Source organism: Haliotis rubra, unplaced genomic scaffold (genome assembly GCF_003918875.1).
Source record: "Haliotis rubra isolate DU_JTF1 unplaced genomic scaffold, ASM391887v1 Scf266, whole genome shotgun sequence".
In the NCBI taxonomy this organism is placed as follows: domain Eukaryota; kingdom Metazoa; phylum Mollusca; class Gastropoda; order Lepetellida; family Haliotidae; genus Haliotis; species Haliotis rubra.
The window spans coordinates 362,676-378,433 of NW_025766736.1; the positions used below are offsets into that span (position 1 = coordinate 362,676).

At 42.7% G+C, this 15,758-nt stretch overlaps 1 protein-coding gene across 1 annotated transcript in view; it reads right to left on the reverse strand.

Annotated features, from left to right (window-relative positions):
• Nucleotides 1-8,580, reverse strand: part of LOC124280368 (guanylate cyclase soluble subunit beta-1-like) — a 60,200-nt gene extending 51,620 nt beyond the window's left edge. Inside the window, exon 1 of the mRNA XM_046716273.1 lies at nt 8,201-8,580. Within this exon, the coding sequence (XP_046572229.1) occupies nt 8,201-8,203 (3 nt within the window). The 5' untranslated portion in view covers nt 8,204-8,580. The remainder of the gene's footprint in view (nt 1-8,200) is intronic.
• Between the last annotated feature and the right edge of the window lie 7,178 nt (nt 8,581-15,758).

Sequence of the window (15,758 nt, forward strand, 5' to 3'; positions counted from 1 at the left end):
TTTAGTTGTACGCCGCTTCAAGCAGTATTCCAGCAATATCACGACGGGAGACACCAGAAATGGGCTTCACATGCTGAACCAATGTGGGGAGTTGAACCAGGGTCTCCGTCGTGACGAGCAAACGCTTTAACCACAAGGCTACCCCACCGCCCTGCATCGCTATGGGAGAGTGAGTTTAATGTTACGCCGCTTTTAGCAATATTTTAGCAACATCACGGCGGGGGACACCAGAGATGGGCTTCATACATGATACCCATGTGGGGAAGCGAACCCGGGTTTTCGCGTGACGAGCAAACGCCTTAACCAATAGGCTACCCCACCGCCCGCATCACTATGGATTGTGAGGTGAGGTGAGGTGAAACTGGGTTTTACGTCGTACTTGAGAATATTTCGCTCATATGACGACGTGCATGCGTGTGTATGTGTATGTGTGGCTGCTTGTACTAGCCCAGACTTAAGCTGGTTTTATAGTGCTAGCCCACTGAGATACCATGCCGCAGTGAAGCATGAATACCCCACTCAGACACATTATACTGACTCCGAGCCGACCAGTCCTTGTTGTACCCATTAATGTACCCATTAATGCCGAGCGCCAGGCAGGGACCAACAAGTACCATATTTTAACGTCTTTGGTATGACGCAGTCGGGGATCGAACCCGCGACCTTCCGCTCTCCGGGCGGACGCTCTAACCACTACACCACGGAGGCGGTCGGATGGGAAGGAGACATGCCGGCAACTGCTTACATGTTTACCGTCCGGCATTTGTTTATTCCATAACGGTATCTGGTTCGGCTATTACTGTAACTGTCTCAGTTTAACATATATCTTTCATGGATCTGTGTGCAAGGTTTGGCAGCTTACACTATATGAATGAGGCGTATTGGGAAGATTATTGTCGGCAACATGGAGAGGGCTTCTGTGTGGTATGTGGGAATCCTTGGTTTGGAACAGCATTTCAGTGTTATCATGACGTAAGGGCAAAACACAACACTGAGCGCGACGTGGGCGTCTACCGTTTTGGTAAAATCAATGGGAATGGTTTTCATTAACAATGGAAGACTAACAGGCATCCAAACCCAGTGTTATAAGGTCCTGTCATCAAGACTTCGACACAACGGTGATCAGTGAGTGAGTGAGTAAAGTATACCGCCGCTTTTAGCAATATTCCAACAGTATCACGGCAGGGGACACCAGAAATGGACGTCACACATTGTACCATTGTGGGGAATCGAACCCGGGTCTTCTAATGGCGAGGAAACACTTTACCCACAAAGCTACCCAAACGCCCCTCTCTACTGGTGAAGCTGCACAGCAGCTCTTGCCAGCTTGTCTCCCCTGCTGCAGAACGTCTATGAGATAAGTGCTGGCATGGGTTACTGAAGACCAATTCTAACCCGGATCTTCACAGGTTTGCACTTGTGTGGAAAGTATATCGTGTTTGTAGCAGGCGTGGAGATCCCTCCCCTTCCTGTACGTAATGTAGACTCGACACACGATAGGTCATCCCCGTTAATACTCGTATCATTCATGAGGTGTCAATAACGTATCATTACAAGGTGTCACTTCGCTGATATACCGGTCATGTTAGCTGTGAAATGCGAAACATATGCCGCGAAGTGTTACTATGCGTGTGGTACGAAAATCAGCAGTTGAGAGTACGGTCATGTGTAAGTAGATATTGTTTAAACAAGGTATTAGGAGTCACGCTGGACACATTGTCCTCATAATGCGTCACTCCGTGTGTGTACTAAAAATAGCAGATGTCACTGCGATGATAAAAGGTACATTTCTGGTGTCCCCCGCCGTGATATTGCTGGAATATTGCTAAAAGCGGCATAAAATTAAACTCACTCACATTATTGCACTTCTTGTGTAGGACAGCATCCATTGCTTCCAAACTGACACTAACTGACCAAAACATTCTGGAGTTGCTCTTCTTATTGACACATCACTTGACCAACTGGCCTATGCCTACTTAGTACTTGAATAAAACTGTTATCACTTGTTTGTGGGCTTTGTACAAATTCATCGTGGATTAATTACCCTGTCTTTTACAGCCCTTAAGGGCGACGGGGTAGCCTAGTGTTTAAAGCGTTCGCTCGTCAAGCCGAATACTGGGTTCGATTCCTAATATGGGTACAATGTGTGAAGCCCATTTCTGGCGTCCGCTGTGATAATGCTGAGATAGTGCTAAAAGGGACGTGAAACTAAACTCACTTACTCTACAACCCTTCGAGTTGAAGCGATTATATAAGAACAACACAGGATATGATTCAGAAGACATAAATCCCCGCAAATCAGACACGGTGGCAGCGTACATAACGTTGTTTACAAATTGGCTCCCGTTGGAATATCATGACTAAATTTACAGCGACAATAAAGTGGACGGCCTCGCGAGTATTTCTGCGCTTATATACACATGTCACCACGATCTATAGCCGTCCGGAGGAGCTCACAGCCATGTCTGGGCATGTTGAACAGAGGATGACATTTAAAGTTGTTTAAGATCCTCTGAAGATAAAACGACTTGAAACGTCACCGCTACCGCAATCAATGACATTCATTGACACTCACACCTCTGTCATATTTCTCATATTTCACATGATTCATTCTGCTAGTTCTCATCAACCAGCCATTTTATACTAGCCAACAGGTATGTATATATTTATGCATATTAATGAGGTCAAAAGGTCGCATTCCTCATGCCGTGCTAGCCATATACGTGTACGCAGTCATAAAAGCCAGATCCATATCATTGTAGAAGAAGAATGCGAGTACTGATGCATACCTAAGCGACAATACAGTATATGGGAAAGTCATTGGACGATTGGAGCTTAACATTTCAAAATGACCGGTCGTAGGGATGACGCGTGGCTTAATAGCGTCTAGGGTATTCTATGCAGCCGTTTAATACTACAATGACAATTCCTGTCGTGGTCATTTCCATTATCGACGAGACAGTTATTTATAATTCGCTGGGTTAAGGTATCCGATTTCATTGGATATTATTCACCTGACAAACGTCACTGTGGTTTCCTTGTCTTCTTTCGAAGCAATGGTGGGCGGGTTGTGAACGAAAATGGACGTGTATGAACATTGTTGGAATCGCTAATATACCCTTCCTGGGTCGTTATTGTTTTTTTCTGCCATGTAGTGTCTGTACCGATTCACTGTCGGGGCAACGCACGTAGCATGGATACTACATGCATGGCCGAAATTCGACACTTTCGATGCCGGTGAACCTTTCGCAATCAGGAAAAGATCAGACCAAAATATATTTAGTTAGCGTACGTCAATTAATCTCGCTGTCGTGTGGCTGCAGGACTGCGGATTCGGAGTTGAGCGGAAGCAGCTAACTCATTCATTTATCCCGAAATGACTGGAAAATATGTCTACATACCACCGGAAGAGTTAGTGAGCGAGATAACCTTTACGCCGCTTGTACCAATATCACGGCGGGGGACACCAGGAATGGGCTTCACACATTGTGTCCAGGTTGGGAATCGAACCCGTTCCTTCGGCGTGACGAGCGAACGCTTTTACCACAAAGCTACCCCACCGTGTTGTATTCATACTGATGTTGCATGTTGCCCTTGCAGTGGAAAAACACCTTTGTGTCAAACTTACGACTGTTTGGGACAATCACTTATCATTTTGCGGTTGTGTTGAACATTGGAGAAAGCAACGTTACACGTAGGTTCCTTTCACTTTGTCACAACGGTGTTTCACGGCACATATCTGGAGACCGCCTCCGTGGTGTAGTGGTTAGAGCGTCCGCCCGAAGAGCGGAAGGTCGCGGGTTCGACCCCCGACCGCGTCATACCTAAAGACGTTAAAATATGGTTGGTCCCTGCCTGGCGCTCGGCATTAATGGGTACAACAAGGACTGGTGTGTCTGAGTGGGGTATTCATGCTTCACTGCGGGGTGGTATCTCAGTGGGCTAGCACCATAAAACCAGTTTCAGTCTGGGCTAGTACAAGCAGCCGCACATACACACACACACACATGCACGTCGTCATGAGCGAAATATTCTCGACGTTAAACCCAATTTCACCTCACCCCACCTCACATATCTGGAGGATATTGTGTTTCTATTTTCAGGTTTCAAGAACTGACATTCGGAAAGATGACGTCACTCTGTAAAAACGTCATGGCCAGATATATGACGTCACAAGCTTCCTGACACTTGAATGTCAGCAGAATGTGGAGAAAAACCTTTTGATGGTCTTCGGCGTGACGAGTAAACGTTTACCACGAGGCCAACCATTCTGACTGACTGACTGAGTTTAGTTTTACGCCGCTTTTAGCAATATCCCAGCAATATCACGGCGGGGGACACCAGAAATGGGCTTAACACATTTTGCCCATGTGGGGAATCGAACCCGGGTCTTCGGCGTGACGAGCCAACGCTTTAACCACTAGGCTACCCCACCGGCCCCCAACCATTCTGAAGTGATAGACGTTGAATACATCTCTTGGGGTCTTCCTCCCACCTCATGATGACACGCAGTGAAATTACCGGAACGCTGTTGAAGGCGGCGTTAAACACAACTCACTCACTCACTCACTAACCTACGCACATGCAGAAAGTCTACATTTCCAGGATCCAATCTCTTTTAACAATGTTTCACCACAAAACAGACAGTAGCACTCACCTACGTTGTTCAAACCTTACTAGGCCGTATCCGAGGTGTAGTGGTTAGAGCGTCCGCCCGGAGAGCGGAAGGTCGCGGGTTCGATCCCCGGCCGCGTCATACCGTTAAAATATGGTACTTGTTGGTCCCTGCCTGGCGCTCGGCATTAATGGGCACAACAAGGACTTGTCGGCTCGGAGTCAGTATAATGTGTCTGAGTGGAGTATTCATGCTTAACTGGGCATGGTATCTCAGTGAGCTAGCACTATAAAACCAGCTTCAGTTTGGGCTAGTACAAGCAGCCGCACATACACATACATGCACGTCGTCATATGAGCGAAATATTCTCAAGTGCGACGTTAAACCCCATTTCACCTCACCTCACCTCAAACCTTACTAAGAGTGAGTTTAGTTTTACGCCGCACTCAACAATATTCCAGCAAAATGGCGACGGTCTGTAAATAATCTAGTCTGGACCAGACAATCCAGTGTTCAACAGCATGAGCATCGATCTGCGCAATTGGGAACCGATGACATGTGTCAACCAAGTCAGCGAGCCTGACCACCCGATCCCGTTAGTTGCCTCTTACGCCAAGCATAGTCGCCTTTTGTGGCAAGCATGGGTTGCTGAAGACCTATTCTACCCCGGATCTTCACGGGTCACCTTACTAAGAAGGAAGTAGCACTTCGGTGTCTACACGGACGTAAACCACTGACTGACAGACTAAAATATACAATAAAACTGAAAGAAGCATGTGAATGAAAACTTTAATACAATGGTACAATACAATTGCATCAAAACTAACAGATTCTACAAGCGCGTGTAACGTTTAATGTTGCCATATGCATGGTTCAGGAAGATTTTTTCAAAGCAATATTTTACAGGAAAAGGGAGTTAGAATGCCGGGATGTAGGGGTTTTACGAGTCAAATGATTATGTACACGAAATCAAGGTGAGGTGAGGTGAAATTGGGTTTAACGTCGTGTGACGACGTGCATGCGTGTGTATGTGTATGTGCGGCTGCTTGTACTAGCCCAGACTTAAGCTGGTTTTATAGTGCTAGCCCACTGAGATACCACCCCGCAGTGAAGCATGAATACCCCACTCAGACACATTATACTGACTCCGAGCCGACCAGTCCTTGTTGTACCCATTAATGCCGAACGCCAGGCAGGGACCAACAAGTACCATATTTTAACGTCTTTTGGTATGACGCGGTCGGGGATCGAACCCACGACCTTCCGCTCTCCGGGCGGACGCTCTAACCACTACACCACGGAGGCGGTCACGAAATCAAGGGTCAAGGGACGTGTTCAGACTGACTGACTGACTGACTGAGTTTGGTTTTACGCCGCTTTTAGCAATATTCCAGCAACATCACGGCGGGGGACACCAGAAATGGGACGTGTTCAGACGTTCAGCTCGTAAAATCATACCAACCCAGGTATTGACGTGTAACTATCGATCTTTACTAGATCAATCGCTTGAGTTAATGAGTTTGGTTTAACACCTAATTCATCAAACATTCAAAACAATAAGTTTTGGGAGACATACTTGCGATAAAAACAGATCGGTAGACTGTACAGATTTAGTTGTGGCGTGGCAAGCATGCGGCGTAACATTTAACATTACGAAGACGTAGTGTCTGATGGGATAGGCCAGCCGACTTGTACAATCGTGCCTGGACCAGACAATCCAGTGACTGATATCGTGAACAACGATCAAGATTACCCGTCTTCAATCAAATCTGACCACCTGATCCATTTAGCCCCCTCTTACCTAACGATATATTTTACGACCAGCACGGGCTGCTGAATACTAAAATATACACCCTCACAAGGGACTGGATAGGAAGAACATCCCTAGTCGACATTGGTCAAACACCAGTCTATGTATAAAGGAGATCACTGGTCGACATTGGTCAAACGCCAGTCCATGTAAAGGCTACTGGTCGAGTCCATGTATAAAGGGCTCACTGGTCGATTGGTCAAAAACACCAGTCTATGTATAAGAGGCTCACTATCGACATTGGTCAAACGCCAGTCTATGTATGGTCGGTCGACATTGGTCAAACACCAGTCCTAGTATAACAGGGACTCCTGGTCGACATTGGTCAAACACCAGTCCTAGTATAACGGACTCTCTGGTCGACATTGGTCAAACACCAGTCCAAGTATAAAAGGACTCTCTGGTCGACATTGGTCAAACACCAGTCCAAGTATAACAAGGACTCTCTGGTCGACATTGGTCAAACACCAGTCCTAGTATAACAGGGACTCTCTGGTCGACATTGGGCAAACACCAGTCCTAGTATAACAGGGACTCTCTGGTCGACATTGGTCAAACACAAGTCCATGTACAACAGGGACTCATGGTCCAGATCGATCAACGCCAGTCGAAATATATGTGGAATTCCAATGCCGAGATTCTGCTTAGGAATGACTTAATACCGATCACTGTATACAGGGGAATTCCATGGTCCGGGTTGTACGAGTGCTGATCCAAGTTCAAGGGGATGTCTCTGGTATTGAGGAATCTCATAGTCCCAGCATGAGTTTCCAAATGTCAGGTCTAAACTTTCTATACAATGATCCATTAATCTGTCTCATTGTATGGCGAATCACCCATACAGCTCTTCAGTAGGATCCATGGGCAATGTAAAGTACCTGTCTATAACATTAGGCCTTCGCCCTTGCACAGAGCGAGAGTGGAGAACCCTTTCTAGTACGTGTTCCAGAAAGAACCGTGGTCAGTTGTCGACCGAACTCCAGCCCTAGTGTAACGAGAACAAGCAACAGGGCTATTGTCTACATACCGACCGACACCACCCGCTGGGAGGGTGTTCTTGATCGACACTCGCCACAACAGGGGCCGCGACCCTACACTGTTTCTCAGCATATCGATCTATTAAATAAAACTCCGCGAGTGGCGAGATCAGTTGCCGATCACATCGTAAAATCTGAACAAAATCCTGTCGGAATCAATGAACTCCTTGGGACAAGAGCAACCTGTTCACAAGCTGGACATGACGGGGCGGTATACAGGGAAAAGGGGGGAGGGGGGATTATGGAACAGTGTTATCCGTCACTTGGGTTCTTACCTGTATATCAGTACGATTTTGTTTTTAGGTGTTATTATTATGGGACCAGGTTATTATGTCAAGAAGTAACTCATATACCACTACGAAAGGTTCTAGCTCTTAACGAGGCCTAGTTTGTAGACACACAATTGTAATATTTTTTTAAATCAGCTCAAATAAAATTCGATTTGAATAAAAAAGTGAAGACATATGTAACATATTTATAGTTCAAAGTCATGAGCTGAATATTTACACAGGTAAAAAGACGCTTTAATTTTTACGTTTCATTCATCCATTAATTTATTATAGTTTTTTTGCAAATATTATGAACTACGGAAAGCAAATAAAATCGCGAGAAAACAAACATTTAGACGGACACAGTTGAAAAGAATTGCCGATACGAGCATACCGTGACAACAAGCGGTTAGCCACTGAGCGAGGGCTAAACATGCGTGGAAATTGGCACCAAGAAAAATGTACTCACCATTTTTGCTTATAGTGGGGAATCACACAAATACTCTCCGTCGATGTGTCAGCCCGTCTCGAACGCCTTCGGAGTGGTCCGTTCGGCTCGCTATGTTAGTTGAGACATAGCTAGGCTTCGTCGACCAAAACACTTCCCTCTAACAACACCGTAAACACACAAGCCACCTTCACCCCTTCGACACAATGGCGTTGCGAGAGACGCGAGTGGTTAATGTCAGTGCGGCACACACTCTCGAAGTAAACCATTGAAAACGCAACCTAGTTCATATCAGTGCAATTGTAAACATTCCCTACCGCCCGGCACATGTGTTTAGATCGGAGTGATTAGAAAATGTGGATCGGCAACGCCAGCGCGTTTCACCAATAACGAAACGAAACGATCCGCGCTTCAGCTGTGTTCCTCGCTGAAGAGAACCACAGCCTATTTATAACCTCACAGTTGCAGGCATTTGCTGTATTGATAAAATTAGATCTGTTTTCCGTTTATAGGCGAGCACCATTTTGGAAATCTGTTTTTCTTAGTAATTAATCGAAAACTCAGGCGTGTATGCGTTTCTTTTTAGTTTTATGTAAGTGCTGGCAATAAAGATTACAATGTTTTTCCAATCCCCGCAGTACGTTTTAATTTAAATGTATTCAATTATCGTGATGAAACCGTTATTTTCACTCATAATAAATCAAAACATAAACCCGAAAATACCGTTAAGTTCAGGAAGCATGGAATATGAGTTTACTTGTGTCCTTTGCTTATGCAATTTAACTTTTAAACTTTTCATCAAATTATTTAAAAGCTATAAGCAATCTGCTGGGTTCTGTCCCATGAGATATTAAAAAGGTATAGAGCAAACATTTGGTTGGAGAGGAGGGGATACTGGGATTTCTGTCAAGATTAGATATTTTGAAAGCTTTTGGTGCAAAAACAGATTTTCTGGAATTATGGCTGACACTGAATTATCTCAAGAAACCTTGTAACAGTGACAACAATGTATTTTTGCAGCAGGTAATTTCACATTCTTTTCAACAGTCTGAAGGGGCGGTGGGGTAGCCTAGTCTTTAAGGCGTTTGCTCGTCACACCGAAGACCCAGGTTCGATTCCTCACATGGGTACAATGTGTGAAGCCCATTTCTGATATCGCTGTAATATTGCTAAAAGCGGAGTAAAAGTAACACTCACTCACTCAACAGTCTGAAACATGATTACAGTCTTCAAGCATTTTCTTGGACAAACTGAAGGTCTAAAGGTCTGCATCTTGTTAGAATGTAAAATGCCATCAAATATGCATATGGGTTTTTGGCGTGTGTTCGTTTGAATTTTGTTGTAAAATCATAAATTCATGAGTGAGTTGAGATTTTCGTCCCCAAGCAGTATTCCAGCCGTCACGGTGAGGAATACTAGAAATGGGCTTCATATAATATACCCAGTCCTAAGATGTGACGAGCGAGTGAGTGATTTTAGCAACATACTCAGCAGTATTCCAGCTATATGGCGGTGGTCTGTAAATAACCCGAGTCTAGACCAGACGATACATACAGTGATCAACAGCATCAGCATCGTTCTACGCAATTGGGATACGATGACATGTGTCAACCAGACCACCCGATCCCGTTAGTCGTCTTTTACGACAAGCATGTGTATCGCGTTAGACTTTAGCGGATACAACTGAAAAATATCAGTTATCTTTGTGAAACAGTACAAAACAGACACTGCATCATGCCGATGTTGACAGATGAAGGTGATCATATTTAGGGAAGCATATTGTTGTCATTTCTGTAACAGTTATCACTAGGGCTGCGCAATATAACCGGTTTACCGGTATTTACTGGTTCAGACATGAAAACGATACGTATTGCGATACGCTGATCGAAAACCGGTATTTTGACATGCATTCGGAAAACTTCGTAACGCTCGGAAATCTTCGGATATTTCCGTTTTTTGAATTGTTCTTTTCCCTGTTTCATTAGTGCCAAATGTTACTTAAATTTTTATTTTGTCATGATTAAAAGTTTTTATAAAAGATTAATCAATCATAGTGATTTTTTGTGTTTTTGCTTTATAATCAAGCATTAACTCGATTATAAGTAGTTTTTGTTTAAAAAATAATCCTTGCAATATATTGCAATACATATCGCAATATATGCTCCCGCATCGCAATATATTGCAATATGAAAATTCTCTGCAATACCCACCCCTAGTTATCGTGTTCAACGTCGCCTACATATGCACCATCGTGAAAGCTCGTGTGTCTGTAGGTAACTAACTCCAGAGAACTACCGAGTCAATTAAACAGAATACTACCGGTTCTATGGCGCCAGCCTACTGAGGTATTTAGCATTTTATCATGCATGATCCATTTAGACACGGTAAACTGACCAGAATGAGGGGTGCCAAACAAAGTGCAAAAAGTCAAACAAAATTCTTCCATGTGAAGGGGCGTTCCCACGCTGAAGGCCTGGGTTTTATAGCCAGTCTGGGTAAAATGTATGAATGCATGGTTTTCCCCCTTGATATAAGCCAGAGTACGACAGAAAGCGACGTAAAACAATACTCACTTAATCAATCAATCAATCAATCAATCAATGATCTCGGACATTTGGGAATTCGCAGTATTGCATCAGTAATCACCCAGTTTAATGCACTTCATAGAAGCGACATTTACAAAAGTTACTTGAGAGGATCGTTTGTGTAAGTATATGCCATGTTATAATAATCAACAATCCATCTTCATCCAGATGATACTGTATCCAGAGATGCGACCTTTTGATAACTTTTAGATTGCATACAGATGTGATAAATGTTGATAGAACATTATGATATATGTCTCACAGAGTTATTAAATCACCTCCAAGCATGACACTTTAATTGCTGTTTGTTGAGTACAAAATGGCATGTTTAAGCCTTCAGCAGTAAAATATTTTTTATGATGCATGTGGATGGATATATGACGCATAAAGATTCCTTATTTCAGCGATTGTAGCTTGAAAGCTTAATGAGGAAGTTCCAAATACTGACCCAAAGACCGAGGAAATAATCATGAAGCCTGCGGAGGAGCATTTACTTGATTGACGGAATCTAACACATTTTCATTATTATTATGTTTTACAAATTAATTAAAATTCAGCAGAGAGAGGTTGGGTGATCCTGGCTCAGTCAGGTTGGTTTGGCTCACCTTACACTCTTTCCAGAGGTGAGGTGAGGTGAGGTGAGGTGAGGTGAAATTGGGTTTTACGTCGTACTTGAGAATATTTCGCTCATATGACGACGTGCATGCGTGTGTATGTGTATGTGCGGCTGCTTGTACTAGCCCAGACTTAAGCTGGTCTTATAGTGCTAGCCCACTGAGATACCTTTACATGGGACATCTTCCAGAAAATGCTACCTTGTTGAACCCACCAAGAACGTTTCCGAGAATGTGTCGACTTCCAGAAACCAAAGATGTGTTCCGAGCAGCAAACATCAAATGTCAACCAAGAGATTGGTAGGTACCGAAAGCACCACAAACAATGGGGAGTCGGACAAGTTGGTTCTAGGGATGCAAGCGTGACATTACGTAAACGAAGTCTGCATATTTGCCATGTTTGTCATGAATGTTGTCAATTAGAATACTCTTAAAAGGGGACAGAAAGTTCAATGATATAAATAATTTTATTTGTTTTATTAAAAGGACCAGGTCAGATTTGTTCAATTCTTAAATTCAGATTCCGATTTGATGTGACACTTGGCTTGGTTTGACACTCACTCATTTCTGTAACGTCCAGAAGTACCATTAACAAAATCAACATTGACATTGCGTTTTCCCTAACATCCTTGGCTCGTTTATGGAAACTGTGGAATGTATGTTTTCATCATGAGTTCTGACATGGTTCACAAGAGAATCATCAAACACATGAATGTGTACAAAGGTGCTCAATAACATTCTGTCACACCTAACCCTTCCAATATAACTGATAAATGTAAGCGATTGACTGAGCCTGTGAGAGATTGTGGTGACATATGTTGTCTGACATAATGAATATTCTTTGTGTGAGAGAGTTTTGCTTCGTCCAATCAACAGCACCATAAGCATATGAAAGGAGGGGCATAGCATATGCATTTTACTTTGACGTCATCGCGAGACTACTGATCTAAACTTCAGATTTTCAAACGTCTACTTTTGTGGTCTTCCGAAGTTTGTTCTTTATATGTCCAGTCCGGAGTTCGCATCTTATCTGCATACAAAAGTGACGAGACCGTCAGTACAAAACTTTTTTCCCGAGTAAAATTACTGATCCCATCACGTCTACCTAAGTGTTCGAACTGTCGAGCCCGAGGGCAAGTGTCACTGGAAAAGATCTCAAAACGGGTAATGTGTTTCTTCAGGTGGATTCTCTCTTGGCAAAGAGTTCACACTCATCCATGTGAAGGATGTATGTAAGAGTTGTTGGGGATCTGTGCTGTGGAGGTCCAGGTATAATTCTGCCTCAAAATGATTATGTTACAAACATAAAAGCAAAAGACTGAATGACTCGCCCTGCAACGTTCCTCTTCTTGTTTAAATGAGTTCTAAAGTCAACACGTGCTCCTGCAAATACGGCTCAAGTTCAGTTGACGAGCTCAAGGAGGACAATACATTCCATTGACCTTATAAGAGAATCATTTCAGTCTGTCAAAGACATTGAGAAGTTTAAAGGGGCCCATATTCTCTTTAGTCCTGGATCATGTTGGGAACCAAAACATCTTCATTATAAGCATCATCATCATCATAATCATCGTCGTCGTCATCATCATCATCATCATTATCATTATTGTCATCACCATCATCGTCGTCGTCGTCATCATCATCATTATTGTCATCATCATCATCATCATCATCATCATCATTATTGTACGTCGCACAGGGCAGAAACGTATAACAATTTATGAAACTCACACAGCAGCGATTTAAATTGATCATTGACCTATCCTGCCCTTGAAATACTGCCGTGTGGAATATGAAAATAACAACGTCGAATGTGCGGGCATAACGTTTATGAGTAATGAACTGCTTCTAATCTCCGTTGAGTGACAGTGTTTATGTGAATTTAAGAAGGAATTCCAAACTGCAGACTCGTATCTTGGGTTCTGCAAGTTCGTTACCTGGAGCAGTACCCGAACCTGTTATCTCTGGCTACATATTTAGACGCTCCTTTTTCACAAAAGAATACAAATGTGTTGTTGCCGCTGGGCATATGCTAACCGATTGCAAGCACGTAGCACCAAGGGAAACAACTCTCCAAACGCAGGCAAAGAGCAGTAACTTCGTCTTTTGATGTTGTGAGTGGGGTATATCTTTCAGAAGACAAAGGCTCGATCCACCACACACACACAATGCGAAAAGCCATTTATCGTGCCCCGTGAGGATATCGTATTTCTAAAACTTGAGCAACTTTCTACACTTCTAGGCGTGGAAGATGTATTAGGCTTCCCTGCCTCTCCAAGACATCCAAACGTCATTATGTTGACAACCCGCAAAGAAACACACCCCTTCCCAGATGAGGAACTGACCGCTGAAGTAGTTATTTGTGTTTAATTGTTCATTTATGTCGACTTATTATAAGTAACTAGTCCGAATGGTAAACAATACCTTGGTGCTAACACGGGAGACTTTGGTTGTTCTTGCATATGTGTCCTGGCCTTTGGAAACAACTTCATTTATGCGACGTAGTATCCGAATCCTCAGGCAAGCAATGTTGAGTGAGTGAGTGAGTTAAAATTTAACGTCACATCGGCAATATTTCAGCCATATCGTGACGAGAACAATTAATTTTATACATAGTAAGTAATGGTAAACTGTAATAACCTGACAACGAAGGACAATAAAATAACTAGATTATCACAGATTCGAATTTAAAACTAGTAATTAAATCTAAAACATTTCAACTATAGGGGACAACATAATATAAAAATAGGCTATAGATCGCCAACAACTGAAGGTAGATCACCATACTAGGGACCATGGGGACTTACAAGCAATGTTGAAGTAGTGTGAACCTGTCATGTCATCATAGTAGTTCCGCCAGTCTCTCATTGGTTGATGAGGCATTGTCGTCATGGTAACGTTCAATTGGAACCATTCAGTACTTCATATGAACGGTATTAGCCCTGTAATAAATAGTAAAATGGATATGATAAATGAGCGGTAAAACAAACTTCTTACAATGAATATGTTTTGTTTTCATATTTATTACAATAACCTTGTGATAGCTGTGTTCTTTTTTGTTTTCATTATCATTTTTCTTAGCGTTTCCAAACTGTACGTCATCAAAGTATCATCATGAGTGAAATACTCCAGAGCACTGTTACTTTATACTATCGTCATCATACTTGTCGATAGCTATTGCATAACAATACTAATGAGGTTATGTTATGTGTCTTTACTGACTTTATGGGGATTTCCTGCATGTGTGAGCAATTCAACATCTGCATCAAAATCAGCAGCTATTCGTCTCTAAATGCATGTTTGGGAAAATAACACGAACATCGAATATTGGGACATAATACATTATAATTTGTGCTTGTGTTGCATTTTTCGTAAAGATTTTGCTGATGAGGATGTAAAATATCATTAAATGCTCTAAATAATGATCTCACAATAATTTTAGATTTGGGGAGATTTTTTTTCAATGGCAGGAGTATTGAATTAACATTCGCACTGCATAGTTTTCAAGACGATTTTAATGCATGTAATGGAAGTGAACAAATTTTAGCATCTTGTAACCAAAAATGCCTGGCTAATCTTCAGAAAGGATAATTTTGAAATGTACAGTAAAAGAAATTTTACTTGAAACAAGAACCAATATGTCTTCATGTGCAATGGGATCTTCAAGCATTCGTCCGAAAACGCCGAGGGTTCGAGTTCATATGCAATTGATTACAATGTATGATTCCTATTTCTGTCTCCCAACCTGATATTGCTGAAATGTTGCGCAGCTCGCCCTTCGTTCCAAGGATTGGGGCGTTGGGGTAGCCGAGTGGTTAAAGCGTTCGCTCGTCACGCCGAAGAACCGGGTTCGATTCCTCACATGAGTACAATGTGTGAAGCCAAATTCTTTTGTCCCCCGCCGTTATCCTGCTGCAATATTGCTAAAAGCGGCGTAAAACTAAACTAACTCACTCACTCACTCACTCACTCGATTGTTCCAAACATCCCTGCTTTGTGTATGCTGTATACCGTGTTTCACTGGACAACTGGATATTTTCTGTGTTTGTCATGATGTTTTTATACTGTCGACTTAAAATAGAATATAACGAATTACCCCTGCTGACAAACTCGATTCCTATCAGCCCCTAAAAATTGCTGATTTAGAAGAAAATCCACAAGAATTAAGTGTTATGTATGTTTAAAATGATTAAGTCTGCTCCCACGCCTAGTCCTATCGCAATAAATGCCAACACTAATTACGAACGTGTAGATAAAGTAACATTAACCATAGGGGCATGCACAGATAACGGGGAAATCATTTTCAGTAATTTTCCCCCTGAGAGATATAATTTCTGCTTCACGTTGATTAAGTTTTGTTCGTTTGTTTTGACTGTTTGT